The sequence below is a fragment of the Prorops nasuta genome, unplaced genomic scaffold, assembly GCF_024137725.1.
Source record: "Prorops nasuta isolate Cenicafe-Biocafe unplaced genomic scaffold, Cenicafe_Pnas_1.2 PNAS00010, whole genome shotgun sequence".
In the NCBI taxonomy this organism is placed as follows: Eukaryota; Metazoa; Arthropoda; class Insecta; order Hymenoptera; family Bethylidae; genus Prorops; species Prorops nasuta.
The window spans coordinates 4,798,089-4,814,057 of NW_027116807.1; the positions used below are offsets into that span (position 1 = coordinate 4,798,089).

The 15,969-nt window shown below is 40.3% G+C and overlaps 1 protein-coding gene across 2 annotated transcripts; it reads left to right on the forward strand.

The window, feature by feature from the left end:
- The first annotated feature begins 543 nt into the window (after window positions 1-543).
- LOC136777066 (uncharacterized) lies at window positions 544-15,306 on the forward strand. Of its 2 annotated transcripts, XM_066733116.1 has the most exons (8): window positions 566-2,187; window positions 2,537-2,640; window positions 2,756-2,932; window positions 3,054-3,251; window positions 3,817-3,999; window positions 12,029-12,208; window positions 12,988-13,072; window positions 13,184-15,306. In XM_066733116.1, the coding sequence occupies exons 1-8, from the start codon at window positions 1,733-1,735 to the stop codon at window positions 13,254-13,256; spliced, it is 1,455 nt and encodes a 484-aa protein (XP_066589213.1). In that variant the 5' UTR covers window positions 566-1,732; the 3' UTR covers window positions 13,257-15,306. The 2 variants fall into 2 exon arrangements, with proteins under 2 accessions (XP_066589214.1, XP_066589213.1); XM_066733117.1 differs by lacking the exons at window positions 12,029-12,208; window positions 12,988-13,072; window positions 13,184-15,306 and adding an exon at window positions 8,888-9,074 and having other exon boundaries at window positions 544-2,187.
- Window positions 15,307-15,969: the final 663 nt, after the last annotated feature.

Here is a 15,969-nt window from a genome sequence, read left to right on the forward strand (position 1 = left end):
GAGCGTTGTACACGCATACAAGCAACCTACCCCACGCCGGAACGAAGAAAGGAGAGAGAGAGAGAGAGAGAGAGAGAGAGAGGGAGAGAGCCAGTTTACGCTCTCTTACATATATACCTACCCCCCCAAAACCCTAACATGGCGAACGCGCTTCAGGGGTGAGCGCCTGTTACACCAACACACGCACATTTTAATTTCTCCCTGGCGCAAAACTAGCACCGGGCCCTGACACCAGCAGCACCATTTCCGGAGAATCATCCTTAAACTTGACGTTGACTACCGCAGACCTCTATAGCTATAGCTCCCAACTCTCCCTTTTCCAACATCGATAAAACGAGGCAAGAATCTTGCTCGTCGTGTCAAGGTTAAATCCAGTGTTAATTCCAAGGCCAGGAGGCGTGTTACGCTTAAATTCGATTAAAGAACTCGTATATCCGTGCCACGCGTCACGTGTTGGTAGTGTGTGTGTCTTTGCCAAAGTTACGCGTATATATTTACCTTAGCACACTGCGGCGCGGAGTTATTGTGCCTCCCGGATTAAAATCAACGTCGAGCGAGAACTGTGTACGCGGCTGTGGAGAGCGAACGTGGTTTATTTTGCGATAATTCCGGAAAGACGGTTTTGCCAAACAGTGCGCGGATGGAGAAGAAAAAAGATGCCGAAGAGTTCGCGGTGTTCCATGTGTAACGTCAGGAGAGAACGGTATACGCATTCCTGTAGCTGTTAGACAGAGGCGTATATTTTTAGCGGCGTTTCAACGCGAAGAAATTAAGGCGGTTGAAAAGGCTGAGAACCCAACTTCCGTGTTGAAGCTGGCAGTTGCTGGTGGGATTAACGCGTTACGATCCGAATATCGAGTCTATAGTCATGCATTTGGCGATTGTCATTGGGGCAATATGGAATTTTGTCGGGAAACACTGTGCGTAACGAATAACAGAGTCTACGATTTTTAATACTATTCCAATCTCGACTCGACTCGACCTTGGCTGCTGCCCGTCGAGGCAATCATTTTTCTCTTCAAGTTTTCCAAAACAATCTTGCGAACAGCTTACAGAGGTATATTGCAGCCGTAGATATTTTCTGGCAAGTTTGTACATGCAAAGTAATAATAGAAAAAAATAAAGTGCGAAGTATGTAAAAATTTAGGAAAATTTGAGATTTTTCTAATGGCAATTTTGGGATTCTGTGGACAGAACGATTTTTCCTCGAGTTTTCTATGCAATGCAAAATAATGTACAGCGAACAAAAATTTGAGAAAATATTTTAATCTCGATTTTGGGTTACCAAAAAGAATCACCTTGTTAAAAATTGTCCGAATCAACAAAGAGAACGACTTTGCAGCAAAGCACGCAGTATACATACACCTACACCTAATCTCGAATCTCGTTGAAAACGGCCACTGTATAAGAAAAACCCACTCGAGTTGAAAAATATTCGCGTGGATCGAGATAGTCGAGTGTCGGGCGTTCGGTGCCTGTGATCGCGAGTGGGTAGGAGAGGAGATCGTTCGGAAGGATGAAGGTTTGGTCGAAAGGGTCGATCGAGTGTCCCGCGTGCGGCTTATCAGTGGTGCACTCGAGCTAATTATAGCGAGAGAGTCCGGCTGAGAAAGAGAAAATTGGGCAAAGCTAGTTGGAACGAGTGTGTGCAGAAGGGGGAGGTAGGAGGGCAGGAAGAGGAAGAGGAAGAAGAGAAAATCTGTTTGTGGTTGGCAGTGTGAGATGATCAAGCATGAGGCGAGAAAGGGGAATCGTGGAGAGGAGAGTCTCGCAACTTTTGGTGACCTTAGCCTGTTGTTCCTCGTTGACAACGTGCGACGCTTGGCTGATGAAGTCGAGGCCGCCTTCCGGGCTGACCTTCAAGGCCGTTCGATTGGCAGAGCCGGGGGGTCACATGGAGGTCGTGCAGGAGGAGCATTGCTCCGAGGAGAGCGTGCGTCTCACGTGCAGGTCGCTCAAAGCTTTTATGTTTCTCTTGGAAGCTGATTACGGTGCGAATCGAACGGAGACTTGCAACGATCGTTCCATCGGGATCAGGAAGAATCTGCACTATTTCACGGGTAACACTGTCAAGGTCGGGGACAGGGATCGATCGAGGGGAAATTATGTCGACGATGAGTTGGTGGGGGAAGAGGGGGAGGATGAAGGAGCTGGCGGTGTGGATGTCAGATCGTCGGTGAATAAAAGGTGCTTTATATATGTATATATATAGTGTGTTACACTTATAAATAAAGCTTTTATTGTGTGTGTGTGTGTGTGGGTGCAGGCAGAACCAATGCAATTATTGTACATGGGGTCTGTCGCATGGGGTAAAAGATCCAAATGTCACAGATGCATTGTAGCAGGGCTGAATAGCAACAAAGACTGTATCCTATTAACCAGAGGGGGGCTATTTCATCCGTGCTCTACATATAGTATACTAAAATTCTACAGATTCTTAGCAACAATAATTTATATACTATAAAATTTACAAAGCCCTCCAATCAACGTACGTATTTGTATATATATATATATATATATATGGTATACGTTACAGATGTGCCGGATTGCAACATTGTCGATTCAATTTGGTAGCGGATCATCCAGAAGCAATTTTTTGGGGCCCAGGAACTCTGCGTTTAAAATTTGCTTGCATTCCAGGTACTATATATATATATATTAATAATAATAAAGCTTAAGAATTTATTAATTTCCATGTTTATCAATTGGTTTTGTATATCGTGCAATTTTTTCTTCATTTTCTATATACATATAGAGGCAGCGGTTCACAAGCACTGCAACGTCCACGTGAAAGTGTCCGACAGAGAAGGGGGATATATCAAGTCACCAGGATATCCGCTTTATTATACACGCGGAGGATCTTGCGGATGGACCTTTAAATCTCTACCGGGTCAGAGGATCGTACTGACGTTCTACGATCTTGATATAAGAAGTGAGTTACTCGTGTGATTTATTGCATATACTGCAAAAAACAGTGTATGCACATGTCTATATTTATATAGCGAACAATAAATTGTCCAATTGCGTGTTTTTAATGGTTGCTCCATACACAGAGGCAGAAGCCGATGGGAGCTGTATAGACGTAGTGCGCGTCAGAGACTCCGGAAATACCCTATTCGAAAATTGCGCTACGCTCGCTGGTTTGAAAATCGTGTCAAATTCCAATGTGCTAACTATCGACTTGGTTACGTCACAGGTTTTGGATCCTCAACGACTATATCCAGCTCGTGGCTTCTTCTTGCATTACCAAGGTACTTTGATTGGTCCCTATTAAAAATTAACAGGCTTGTGTTTGCACGATCACGCTCTATGAATTGCAAATGCAATTAATTTCTTCCACTCGAAGCACAAATGTGTCAGCGGTAATTGCTACAAAGTTGCTTCGGTGTGTAATTGCGTTCGTGCAACAAAATAACGTGGACAAGATGCTCGTTTTTGCACAGATTTTTCTGGAAGAGGATCGAAAATTTAAATACTGATTCCAGTGACTCATCATTTTTCAGTGTTAAGCTCGTAGGTCCTCTTCTTGAATTATCATCAAGGTACTTTAATCGATCCCTCTTAAAAATTAGCACTTTGTTGCGTGTACTAGTCCGCGAATATAATCACACTATGAATTGCAAATGCAATTAATTTCTCTCTCTTCCGCTCGAAGCACAGATCTATTAGCAGTAATTAATGCAAAATTGCTTTGGTGCACAACCAATTCGTGGTACGTGTAAAAATTAAACAGAAGAAGTGTCTTATTTTTATGGACTGATATTTCTGATAAAGAATGAAAAATTCAAAGATTAATTCGAGTGACAAATTTTGCAGTGCTCGGTTGTCCCGATATATTTGCTCCCAACGGAAGCTTCGTATCTAATGGTACTATGACGTCACGGGTGTTCCTCTGCAGATTGGGCAGCGTGTTTCCCGATACCAAACAGAGGAAAAGGATCGTCGAGTGCAAAGACGGCAAGTGGAGCGAGACTGCAACTTCGCTACCAGCTTGCGTCGGTAAGTCTGTATATATATATATATATATATATATGAAAACAATTATGCAAACCCTTTGCATAATTAACAATTTTCAAACAGTTTCTTTTTTTCCAATAAAAACCCCGTTCAAAAATTATCAAGATAATAACAAAAATATCCCTGTGTTTATAATACGTAAGAAGCGCGCGCGTGCGTTGGGGTCTGGTCGTATTCCCGCGTGCAGTCCCTTATTTCCACTGTTGGTAAAGGTAGAGATTGGTATATATATATATATATATATATATATAAGGGTGGGGGGAGCTAGGTTCTCAGTGTAGCCTAACGGAAAGGGAGACGGGAGAGTGAAAGAAGGGGTGGGAGGAAGGGAGGGGGGTAGTGACCCGAAGATACCATCGTGCGAGAGAGAGAGAGAGAGCGTTAGGGCAGAAAGCTGAACGTGATCCTCCTCCTGAAGGCCTCCCTACCATACACATTGTCGTCTTCGGCGTTGTAGACTCTGCACGCGTCCTGATGCCAGTCGCTTCGACGCCGCGTGCATTCGCGACCAAAGTTTAAGCTAAAATTCTCTCATATATCGCTCAAATTATTTCAATATATATATATGTACAAGGGTGGCGTATCAAACGGCCTCTCGCTGCTCCAAAATAAATTCTACTTTCCCGGTAGCTCCTCCAAACGTACAAACTAGTATATATATATATATATATAACACTCGAAGGCTCGTGCTTTATCAGTATTGGCTGGCCGACGTATGTGTGTATTATACACGGTCGTTGTCGTCGCCAAGTTTATATAGCATAGCGCTCTCGCTAGTATCGGCAAACAGTTCAACAGAGAAGACTGGTAAAAGCCACTTGTAGTACTTCTTCGACAAATATCAGGTAAAGAATATTAAGCTGACGCACTTCTTTCTACTCTTTCCTCGCTTCTTTCCTCGTTTTTTGCACGTCAAAGCTTTTCATTTATTTCAATGCAATCGGAATACGTGTGTACGTGTTGCAATTTTCATGTGATTTGTTGGCACCAGGGGTTACATTACGGATCAAGTTTCGCATCGATGACCTTCGTGTTATCGCGTGGTAACTGTAATGTTAGTTGAGATACGGTTGTTGCAATTGAGATTCGGGAAAGATGCACAGCGAGCACCCCCTCTATGCTTTATCTGTCGGAAGTGAAACATCCGATGTGGAATTTTTTCAGTCTATTTAATATAGGGGGAAGCTTATCCGAGGCTACGAAGTCAGCAAACGTCAACTTTTTTTTTTACATAGAGAATGTCTATTTTATTTTTCAATGAAACACTCGTACGAGGCAAGTTTCAGATTAATTACACGCGTGTGTGCATTGGTCAATGTTCGCGAACCCGTAATAATATTTAATATAGGTTTTCAGCTACAAGGTGTTCGGTCGATAACAATTTTGCTAGATACACTTTCTTGGTAAATATTTCACTGTGGTACAACGGAGAGTCGCTCGTTGCGAGATTAGATTGAAAAATATTTCCAAAATTTGCTCTTTGGCTTTATCTCTTTCGTGAATTATGACTCCGATGATAATGAGATATCGAACGAGATGAAACGATTAACAATTGTAAAAGGTATGTATCTCTCAGCGAGAGAAAGAGAGATAAGATAAGAATGAAATACAATCTTCTACTGTGGTTTCCAACCTTCTTTTCCATGGATATAAAATCGGTGATGATTCGTTATGACTTTTTTCCATTTCCAACACAGCAATGATTATCTCCTCCCCTTCCCCTCCCCCCCCCCCCCCCCCCCGCGCACCACTTCCTCCTCCTTTCTCCGAATTCCAACGGGATCTTGGCCAAAGGTATATGCTTCTTTTTCCAAAGAGACGCATCTGCTCCGACTTGGCAAAGGATTAAAGAAATCTTGCAAACATGCTCTCTATATTAAGCATCGTAAAAACACACACACAGCAAACAGTGACAAGGGGATAAAAATGCATCTCTTTGATGAGTAACCGATGCAAATGATGCTCTCCCAGCTGGCCAGTTGAGAAGAGAATCGCGTTATTAGGGGATTCGATCGATGATGCTTCGAATCAAAAATGCGATTCCGAACTGAAAGAAACTATATATAATATATATATATATATACCAAGCCCTATATATATATATATATATAGTACAATCTGCCGTATTTCGTTTAAAGCGAAGGACTCGACGAGTTGTTGATAGAGGTACATGAAACAAGAGAGAGAGAGAGAGAGAGAGAGTGAGTACACATGTGTATATACCAGCTGTATACTACAGCACACACACACACACACACATAGAACAGCATAGGAAAGAGCGTAGTGCCGGCAGCCTTCACCAGAGATCGCCGATGTTCCCTTTTCACTTTACGAGAATACAGAGCGCGGTCGCGCGCAGCCTATCGTCGTGGTGGGGGAAAGGAGATGAGAAAAGGCACACACACACACACACACAGAGGCAGCGAGCGAGGTGCGGACGGTGTGCGGCGCGCGGCGTTCGACGATAGTGGCCCAGGGTGGTGGTGGTGGTGTGGTGAAACGCGCGAGGTGAGGAGGGGGGAGGGAGAGCCAGAGAGAGAGAGAGAGAGAGAGAGAGAGAGAGAGAGCACTCTAGCTAGCTAGCTCGCACACTCCCAAGCAAGCAACTCGATTGTTCGAGTTGCACCAGTCGCCAACGGCGTTTCTGTGGTAGTAGCAGCGGGACAAGACCACGCGATTTTCGTCTTATCGTTTGTTTTATCAATGGAGAGCAGGCCGTGCTTCCGTGCTCCATCACGTTCACGTTTACGTACGCAGCTCTCGCGATTACGCAGCAGCACAGAATCGCCTCTTCGTCGGCTCCAACTTCGATTCGCTCGTTACCCTTCGACGATAGGCGGAGGATCACGGCGAACAAACTCGATCGACCGTAAGATTTCGGTTCCCATTGCTGCTGCTGCACCTCCGACGACGAACACTTGGGCCGAGACCACCAACGTTTCTTCCACCGGCGATAATTATTAGCGAGGCTCCACGGGGAGAGAGAGAGGCTCTTCCTTCTCGACTGCAAAATGAACCTGACGGGACTCGCTCGAGGAATCTAAGAAAAACTCTATATTTTTCGCCCTTTCTCGTGAGTCGATTCTCGGAATACGTCAACGGGCTTGGAACGCGTATAAACACACGACTTTTTCCTTCTTCTTCCTTTTCTCCTTCGAGTTGATATATATACATGTATAGAGGAGTGGGCATAGCACATGAGAATTCCCAACGGACGTATCAAGGCCAAAGATAGCTGCACGAAACTCGTGAGAAACTGGCGATTATTCCAGAAGAATATTGCAAACTGTAACGATCGTCGTGTAAGGTTTTCGACGACTTTGCTCGATCGTTTTGAACGCTTCGATGAAAGTTCGATTGGGAAACTCGTCGTAACGTGTTTCATCCAAAGAGACAAGAGTACTTGACTGTTGCTATATCTATAGGTACGTCAAAAATAGTAGAGTTAGAAATAGAAGTGAATGTGCATATTAAATGTACGTGTATGTATGTATGTGTATACCGCGCACGATTTAGAAATATTCTCTCTCTCTCTCTCTCTCTCTCTCTCTTTCTCCCCCCTCTCTTCTCCCTTTCACGATAGTTTCGTAGGTCCCATCTCTCGCGCGATCAAGCACGATCCTTCCTCGAACATAGCATCGCCGAATCGTCTTGAAACGAGCACACGGCGAGCAGCCTGGACAATGTTGACGCAACGTATTTTTCGAATGGCAAGGTCGCTTACCGCGATAAACACGTTTGTTTTCATAAAATATCTTCTTTTTTTCCCCCTTTTTTTCTTTTCACGTAATTGCAGCTGTTTGGCACACTACGAGCCTCTATAAAGCGATACTCGCGTAGTTTCGCGCAGCTTTCCGTTATCTTCCACACCTATATACACATGTATTATACACACATTGACAAGCCAATGAAAAATACACGCCTCGAGGTGCTGCGTATTCCATAAATAGTACACTCTATAAAGCAGCTAAATAATTTTCCCATTTAACGAGCGTGCGTCGTAGAGCGATCGGATCCAAACACACGAATCTCTCGCGCGTTCCTCCAAACATCTATTTCAAGATATTCCGTAATTCGCACTTTGTCGCGGCGCTTGTGTGGAACGAGGCGATTTTGTTTAAAGAGAAAGGAAGCTTTGACGATAATGATGAAAGAGAGATTGGTAGGAAATTTCTTGGCGAACCAAGAGGCTCCCGATAAGAGAGATAAACGCGACGCGTTCTCTCTCCAACAGTTTCTTCTCTCCTCTCTCTCTCTCTCTCTCTCCCTCTCTCTCGCGCGCGCGCGCGACTTGTTGTTATTTTTTTTCTCCTTTTTCTCTCCTTTACTTCCTCTTCCACTGCTTCTTTCGCCCATGTATGTATGGTATACTTATGTGTATAGAGAAGCAGCAGTGCGAGGGGTCAAAGGGCATCGGAAAGCAGCGTCGGTTCGCCGTAAGCACAAAGGCGTCGGGGTCCGGGACGTCACGCACACGCTCGCGTATGATAAAACGGACGAAATGGTAGCGATCTCGCTCAGTTTGATCCCTTCCGTACTCCGGTCTCAGTGCGAAGCTTCATTAGCCGCTTCGAAAACCTCAAATCGTTTGTCGGTCGAGTTCCGAGCGATCGTCTTCTCTCTCCATCGTTGGCGAAGAGAGAGAGAGAGAGAGAGGGAGCGACGAGGGGGCTCAGTGTCACGCGTAAACCCACACACCTATATATATATGACGTAGCACGCGCTATTTTTTAGTACAACCAACGCGTAATGCACATTTTCCATCGATTCGGAGAAATGGGGGAAAATAGAGGGAGAGAGATGCTTTAATAATTGGCAAAAACTCTGAACGAGGATACAGAGAATTCAAGGAGAAAAACTGTTTTCACAGTGCGCTTATTAAAAAAGGTTGAGAAGAAACGCGTGATGATACTGAGCAGCCGCTGTTAACGTCCAGCAGATACCTTAGAGAGGAAAATAGAGATAAATACACTGGCAAGTTTAAGTGGATCTTAGAGGGGAAAAGCAAAATCACACGAGCAACATGATCCGAATAGTGACGGATACCTTCAGAAACCTCATAAGTGAGTGTCTTCCACAAACTTTTATCATTTACCTTTTCTTCTAACGCATAATTCTACTCTCGGTGTTTTTGCTTATCTGCGATTATTACGCGACTATCGCGTTAACTCTTTTACGATCCTGTAACGAGGCCTCGAAATCCGTGTACAATTTTCGTTAAACTGCCAAGCAAAGAAACACGCTTTCTTTATAGTTTTCTATGTGCGCATTTTTTTTTAAGAGTCTTTGTGGTGGTGGGAGGGCTTGGGGGAAGAGCACGAGAGAGGCCTCGAAATGTACAATTTTCGTTAAATTACGGAGCAAGAAACACACTTTTTTTTTAAGGCTTTCCTATGGCATTTTTTTGAGTCTTTGTACTGGTGGAAGGGCCTGGGAAGAGCACGAGGCCTCGAAATGTACAATTTTCGTTTAAATTGCGGAGCAAGAAACACTTTCTTTTTTAAAGAGTTTTCTGTGTTCGCATTTTTTTGAGAGTCTTTGTGCGAGTGGAAGAGCCTGGGAGAGCACGTGGTCTACGTGACTGATTCTATAGTTTCGTATGTACAGGAGAGCACCAGCTAAACAGTTATTACATATATATATATATATATACACACGTAGGATTTTATTAGCATCGTATCTTACGCACGATATATATTAGCGCACGATCGCTATATAAAGAGCAAAGTCCAGCTTGAAATAGGATGATCGTAGAGTGATTCAAACGAGTAGGTTAAACTTTTTACGAAGGTAATATAATATAGTAAATAATACGGCAGAGGCAGGGGAAGAAGAATCCTTGAAACGGATCATCACCGTTAAATGCGTTAACTGCAGTTTCTCTCCAACGAATCATTGCTTTCTACGAAACGATTATGCACGACGTGTACAGTAAAACTCGGCTCGAGAAACGATGCTCTTCTTTTCGACTATCTTTTTTAATGCAATCTACTGCGCGGGGCATTGATTAATTTAACGGGTCACCGGCAATTGTGCTGAATTAGACAAGTCCGAAAGCCTCCTTCTACGATAGTCACGAACAAGCAGTAGGTTTTAGTCGTTGCTTATACTTCTACAGTGTTGGAGGAGAGAGCACAAGAGAAACGTATCTCAAAACTTTATTTTACATCTTTTGCTCTTTTGTATGTATAATCTTGTAAGTACGTGAATTTATATATATAGACAGTGTGTTTTATTTCATTAGCGTCACAAAAGAGATGAACGTAAAAATCCATAAAACTTTTTATATTTGTAAGACAATTTTAGTTTTCCATATAACTTTTTTGTATTTCAGTATAAAGTATTTTAGAAATGGTTTTATAACAATTTATATCTCTTGGATTTCGAGAAGATATAATGGAATTTTGCATCCACTCTCTGAGGCGAATTAAGTAGCATAACTTACACACATATATATAGGACATTTTTTCTATTATTCTTCGTAACATACGAATCAAAAAACTTTGATTAGTTCTCCTCCTACAATTGCCTTTTATTTACCCAGCTTACTCTTCATCATTATCTTGGAATAAGAAAATAAACGGGGAAACGTCTCTCTCTCTCTCTCTCTCTCTCTCTCTCTGTCAGCGGAGTGGCTCACGTGTGTGACGCGTGTTTCACTCATGTCAGAGAGAAATAAGAAAAGATAAAATAAAAACGAGCATGTTTATAGGAGATGGGCATGACCCCTTCTGTGAACCGCACTCGATCACACTGTGTCATCAAAACCTTCTTTTCACTTTATTCTTCACGATAAGAGATCATACGAGTGTGTAACCGCGTGGTCTCATTGATCATCGTACGCATTTATCCCCCCCCCCCTCCCCCCTCCTACGAACTTCAATTCCACTCGGTCAGATTTTGCAAAAGCTCTCGTTTATTTTATACGCTTACATAACGATTAGCGTGACATTTTCTGTCAATTAAAAGAAATAAATTTATTTAATAAGAAAAACTAGTATTTTAATTGAAAATATAAAAAAAAAACCATGAAGCAACTAATTATTTTCACGAATTATAAATCAAACCGACGGATCTTTAAAATTCGCAAATCTTATTTGCAAAGTTATAAAAGAATAGTTTCACGCCACCGTCTTCCGCTCTCCTTATCGCTAATCACGCCTGTTATCTCGTTTGCAATTGTTGCTACTTCTCTCAACTGAGAAAACTGCCAATAGAAATTATTCCAATATTTTTATATAAAAAAAAAAAATACATTAATTTACAAACGTTCTCTTTTTCCCAGTAATCGAACAATTAATATCGCTGTACGGTTGTGTTTTAACTTGAGCTTTGCAGAATAATTGTCGTTAAGAGTGCCTCGAGCCAAGTTGGAAAATAGCATATTTCGGTGAGATGATTTATGTTTCAGCAAGATGCCTATACTATAAATCTTCGCGTCATTGTCTCTAAAAGCGTTGAATTCAGTAAAATCCTTTTCAAAAGTTACTGCACTATTCGCATAATCTGCTCGGTACAATCATTCCGCTTAAACATTACATATTGTGTGAATTTATCTAAAAAGGAACACGAACGCGATTTGATTGATGATGATGCTGCATGATAAAGCAGTTTCCACGTCATCATAAAAATAAAAAATATTAAATCACAAAGGAGATCATATACCTCTCTCTCTCTCTCTCTCTCTTTAACAGCTGTAGCGGTAGTAAATGACAAAGGAGCACTCAATTGCACTACGTTATCACAATTGCATAACTTACTTTTGTATACCAACTAAAGCGGTGGTTCACGCTCTTGTTTAACCTTCTCACAGTCCCCCCCCCCCCCCCCCCCCCATCACCAAAGTATACCGGGTGTATACAAATTTAATGTGTGTTATAGCAACCCGAAAAAGTCATTATATACATATATATACAAAGTAGAAATTTCATACAATGTTCGAGTCTAATCCTTACATAAAATAAAAGAAAAAAACACAATAATTGAAAATTTGTTTTTTGTTTTTCAACAGCTACATCAGCAGTCATCCTCAAGTCCGAAAACGAGCATCAACGGCTCTCCAGCTTATCCGGCGATAATATCCTTGGTGCAGGGGTGAGAATTGGCAGGGGTGAAAACGCAGCTGCAGATAACAGCGATATTATGGATTTGGCACAGTCAGCCATGATGAAGCAAGCAGATTATGTCGTAGGTCAGTAAACTTATGGACAGGCATCTTCTTTGTCTTATATATATATATATATATATATACACCTACACCTTTTATCTGGATAATAAATGAATTTCTCAAGAGACGTAATAAAGGAGGCTGGGGCAAAACGAGGACTCTTGATTCTAAGAATTAAAAGCTTATAAATGGTAAATGGTTTGAAGAACATTGTAAATCGAGTCAATCTTATTTGAGACAAACTTTGATTGGATTACTGATAAGAAATGAAAAAAATATTTTCCAATTAAGTGTATAAAATGACAAACTGAAAAATGCAAGGTTAAACACGGTTTTGCTTCCTGGTTTTTCCTATCATTTTTTTACCTAAAATATACTTTTTTACTGAATGATTTTGTACAGAGATGCCTATTGCATTAACGCGATAAATCGCTCATCGAGCGTAACTCGACGCTTTGATGGAAAAATAAAGAGAGATTGTGTAGAAAATGTGTGATTCCCTCTACTACAGTTAAATTTATGATAATATTTCTCGCGTATACGTTAAAGAGGATTTTTAAGAGAGTAGAGAAGCTATTGTTGCGACCGCGCATACTTTGACTGGTTAGTCATACGCTCCGTTCAAAGTTCAATATGCAAATATTGATACTTGATACTTTGATTTTCTTTACGGTATACTGTCTGCACTATGATCGGTTAAACTTAAATAAATGGGAAACAGATTTGTCAATTGTTTCTCAGACATTTTTTTTTCTTCAGCACAGAGTACCATTTAAAATTGTTGATAATTTACCATGTTACAGATGTGATCCTACCAACTGTCCTAATTGCGTTATTGTTTGTTGGCAACGCGATCATTGTCTATATCATTTTCCAATATAGAAAAAGGTGAGAGAAAGAGAGAGAGAGAGAGAGTATTCTTATTATTTATAACAATAAGGCGTTTATTACGAAGGAGCAAGCTAAAGTTATTAAAAAAATGTCTAATAATTTTTGTAGGAAAGTGCCAAGTAGTCCTGATCAACCAGAAGAAATAGCGTTAAGAAATTCAGGGGACTGTCTTCAGGTGTGAACTCTTTTAGAAGCAGAGTGAGAGTGTGAAAGAGAGAGAGAGAGAACGTGTAAGAATGCCGTGGTTAATTACATAAGGGAACGTGCGAAAGCAGAAGATTGAAAGGCTCAGATATCTACATTTTTAACAAAATGTCATATAGTATAGTTAAGGACATAGATTGCAGCAAAAATTCGTATTCTTTCTATTTTTATTTCATTAATCAGTGTAATAACTTCATTTCATTTTATACCTTGAGCAAAGAATAAAAGCAGCTAGCTTTATGGTGCGACTATTTTTGACGACAGTACCACAATGTATACTTTTATAAATTTTTATTTTGTTAAATGCTGCCATGACTCTATATTTACACACACATGGAAATATATATTATACGATAGAGAATGTATTAAGTCATAGGAAAATAATATATTCTATATAGCGTCCAAATTGTGATTAAGTTAAAAATAAACTCATTTTACTAAGAAGGTTTTAATAGGAATTATTTGTAAATAATCGAAACTATTAGTTAAACAAAACGCTGATGCTCTAAAAAGTGCTATAGAATATCTATGAAAATTATTTGTACACGGAAAGAGTATTAAAGTTCATTTTACTGTGTTCCTCTCAGTTGTACTGTCGTATCATTTTGTTCTCAGGAAAAATGACTGAATTTTTGGACTGTTTTTTTATATTCATGATCATTACAATGCACCTGGAAATAAATTTTTTCTGGGAACGAATATATATGACAGTAAAACTTAGGACACAGTAAAATTTATATTAATACTTTTTTCCGTGTATAAAAACTGTTACCAATATTTTGGCAAAAGGCTACAGTCTCTCAAGTATTTTTTGAAATGGTTCCATCTTCTTTAATCAACAGCAATTTAACTAAGAAAAAGATATTTTCTCTTAAAAAAATAATTAAGATTTACACGTTAAAATGTGATTTTTAACTCTCCCGAATACTAATATTTTTAATTTATTTGCTAGTGTTTTGGCCTATAAAAAAAATCACAATATTGTTTGATAGAGAATGATTTCAACGATATAAGTATATTTATAAGAGTATTACTATTCAGCAAGAGAGTCGCAGCATGTTCGAATACGTATTTGTAAGAAAAAAATTAATAATGATTTTAAGAGAATGTGCTGACCAATGAATCTTGCTATAAAGATAAGAAACACGATTAGAACACAAAGATTTTTTTATGACAAAGATGTATTCTCTGTTAAACTAGTATACTTGACGTTATATCGAAAAGAAATGGGCAAAATACGTATAATATGAAAGGATGAGTCAGAAAAAGTACTACAAGCTTCAACTCTAAAATAATAGATTGAAATGTTATTATTATTATTAAAATATAAGGTTAGTCGTGCAGATTGGTGTGCTATGGGTTAGCTTGATTCCATATGTCCTTAAATAACAAAACTACTAACTAGAACCTTGAATCTTGTAAACAATGGAATGAAACTCAAATATATCTAACGATTACATTGAAATTGTAAGCTTTAAAAAAGAGTAACAAAAAAAAAATTATCAGAAAAGGAGTCGTACGCTAATAGTGCGCAAGTTTTGCCAGAGATAATATAATTTCTCAGTCTACGTAGTAAGCGGACAAAATATTGAAAAGGAAATCTCGTGACTCAAAAATGGGAGAAAAATCAATATTAGAATAACCAATAAAAATGAACAATCTAGTAATTTCGTCAGGAAAAAGTAGAAACAAAAATATGATAAAATAAAACACTAGCTCTGTAAAAACAAAAAAAAAGCATAAATATTTCCATCGACACAGCGCGAAGGTGCCTTTCATGAAACGATAGCTTTTAGTATTAATTTTGGTCACGTCTATTACAGACTTTAAGCAGTTTCTGCAATACCCAGTATACCATAGCCCAAAAAACACCTTGATACGAGCGATTGTCAGCAATTGATTTATAGTTGACCAAAATCCAACTTGAGAAAGCTACAAAACTATCATTTAACAAATATGTTTCAATATCAGTCTAAGTATGCCACTCAGCTTTATAATAACGACAATAAATATATTTTTAAAAAGTATTTTTTTCTCATGAAAATGTTTGTACTCGACAAAGATTTATCTTTCCCCCAACATTTCCTCACCTTTCCAAAGGATTCGCGGAAAGAGGTAGTTAAACTTTCAACGTTCGGTATTTCTCATATTTGTTAGCATTTCACGTATGTACGAGGGGGGAGAAGGGGTCGAGATAAAGCACGAGGGAGACAGCGAATGACGACGCGTCGCGAATCACCATGCATGCGTGTATACATATACATACGACGGGAGAACGAAAGTCGATTGATTCGGGTTTGGTTTGGTCGGGCATGGTGCGGGTTGGACGCAGATCGATCCACCCGGGGCGCACCACCCAACCACCAAAATTCCAATGACCAAGAAGACGGATGAATATGAAGATGTAAAGGGAGAAAAGTCGAGGGAACGAGACGCCACGACGTTAACACGACGCAGTGCGTTTGCGTGTGTAACGCCCAGTCACGTGGTGATATGGTCAACTCCTTACCTCATACCTGGCTTTTTCTCCTCTCCCCACCATGCTTCCTTGAGGGGGTCAACGCACACAGGCAAGGGATTCGTCCGTGTGAGTCGTCCCCACCGCTTCACGCACACTATCGCAATTGCGTGCAAATATCTTCGGGAGGAATCGGTAGGATTCGACGCACTTCGGCAGCCGCTTGATTTTT

What these genes read in the sequence shown, in the direction of transcription:
- LOC136777066 (XM_066733116.1), top strand. Translation starts at nt 1,733, where the DNA reads ATGAGGCGAGAAAGGGGAATCGTGGAGAGGAGAGTCTCGCAACTTTTG. An exon ending in CTACGATCTTGATATAAGAA is followed by an intron (nt 2,933 to 3,053) that starts GTGAGTTACTCG and finishes CTCCATACACAG; the next exon opens with AGGCAGAAGCCGATGGGAGC. An exon ending in ATTTTCCAATATAGAAAAAG is followed by an intron (nt 13,073 to 13,183) that starts GTGAGAGAAAGA and finishes TAATTTTTGTAG; the next exon opens with GAAAGTGCCAAGTAGTCCTG.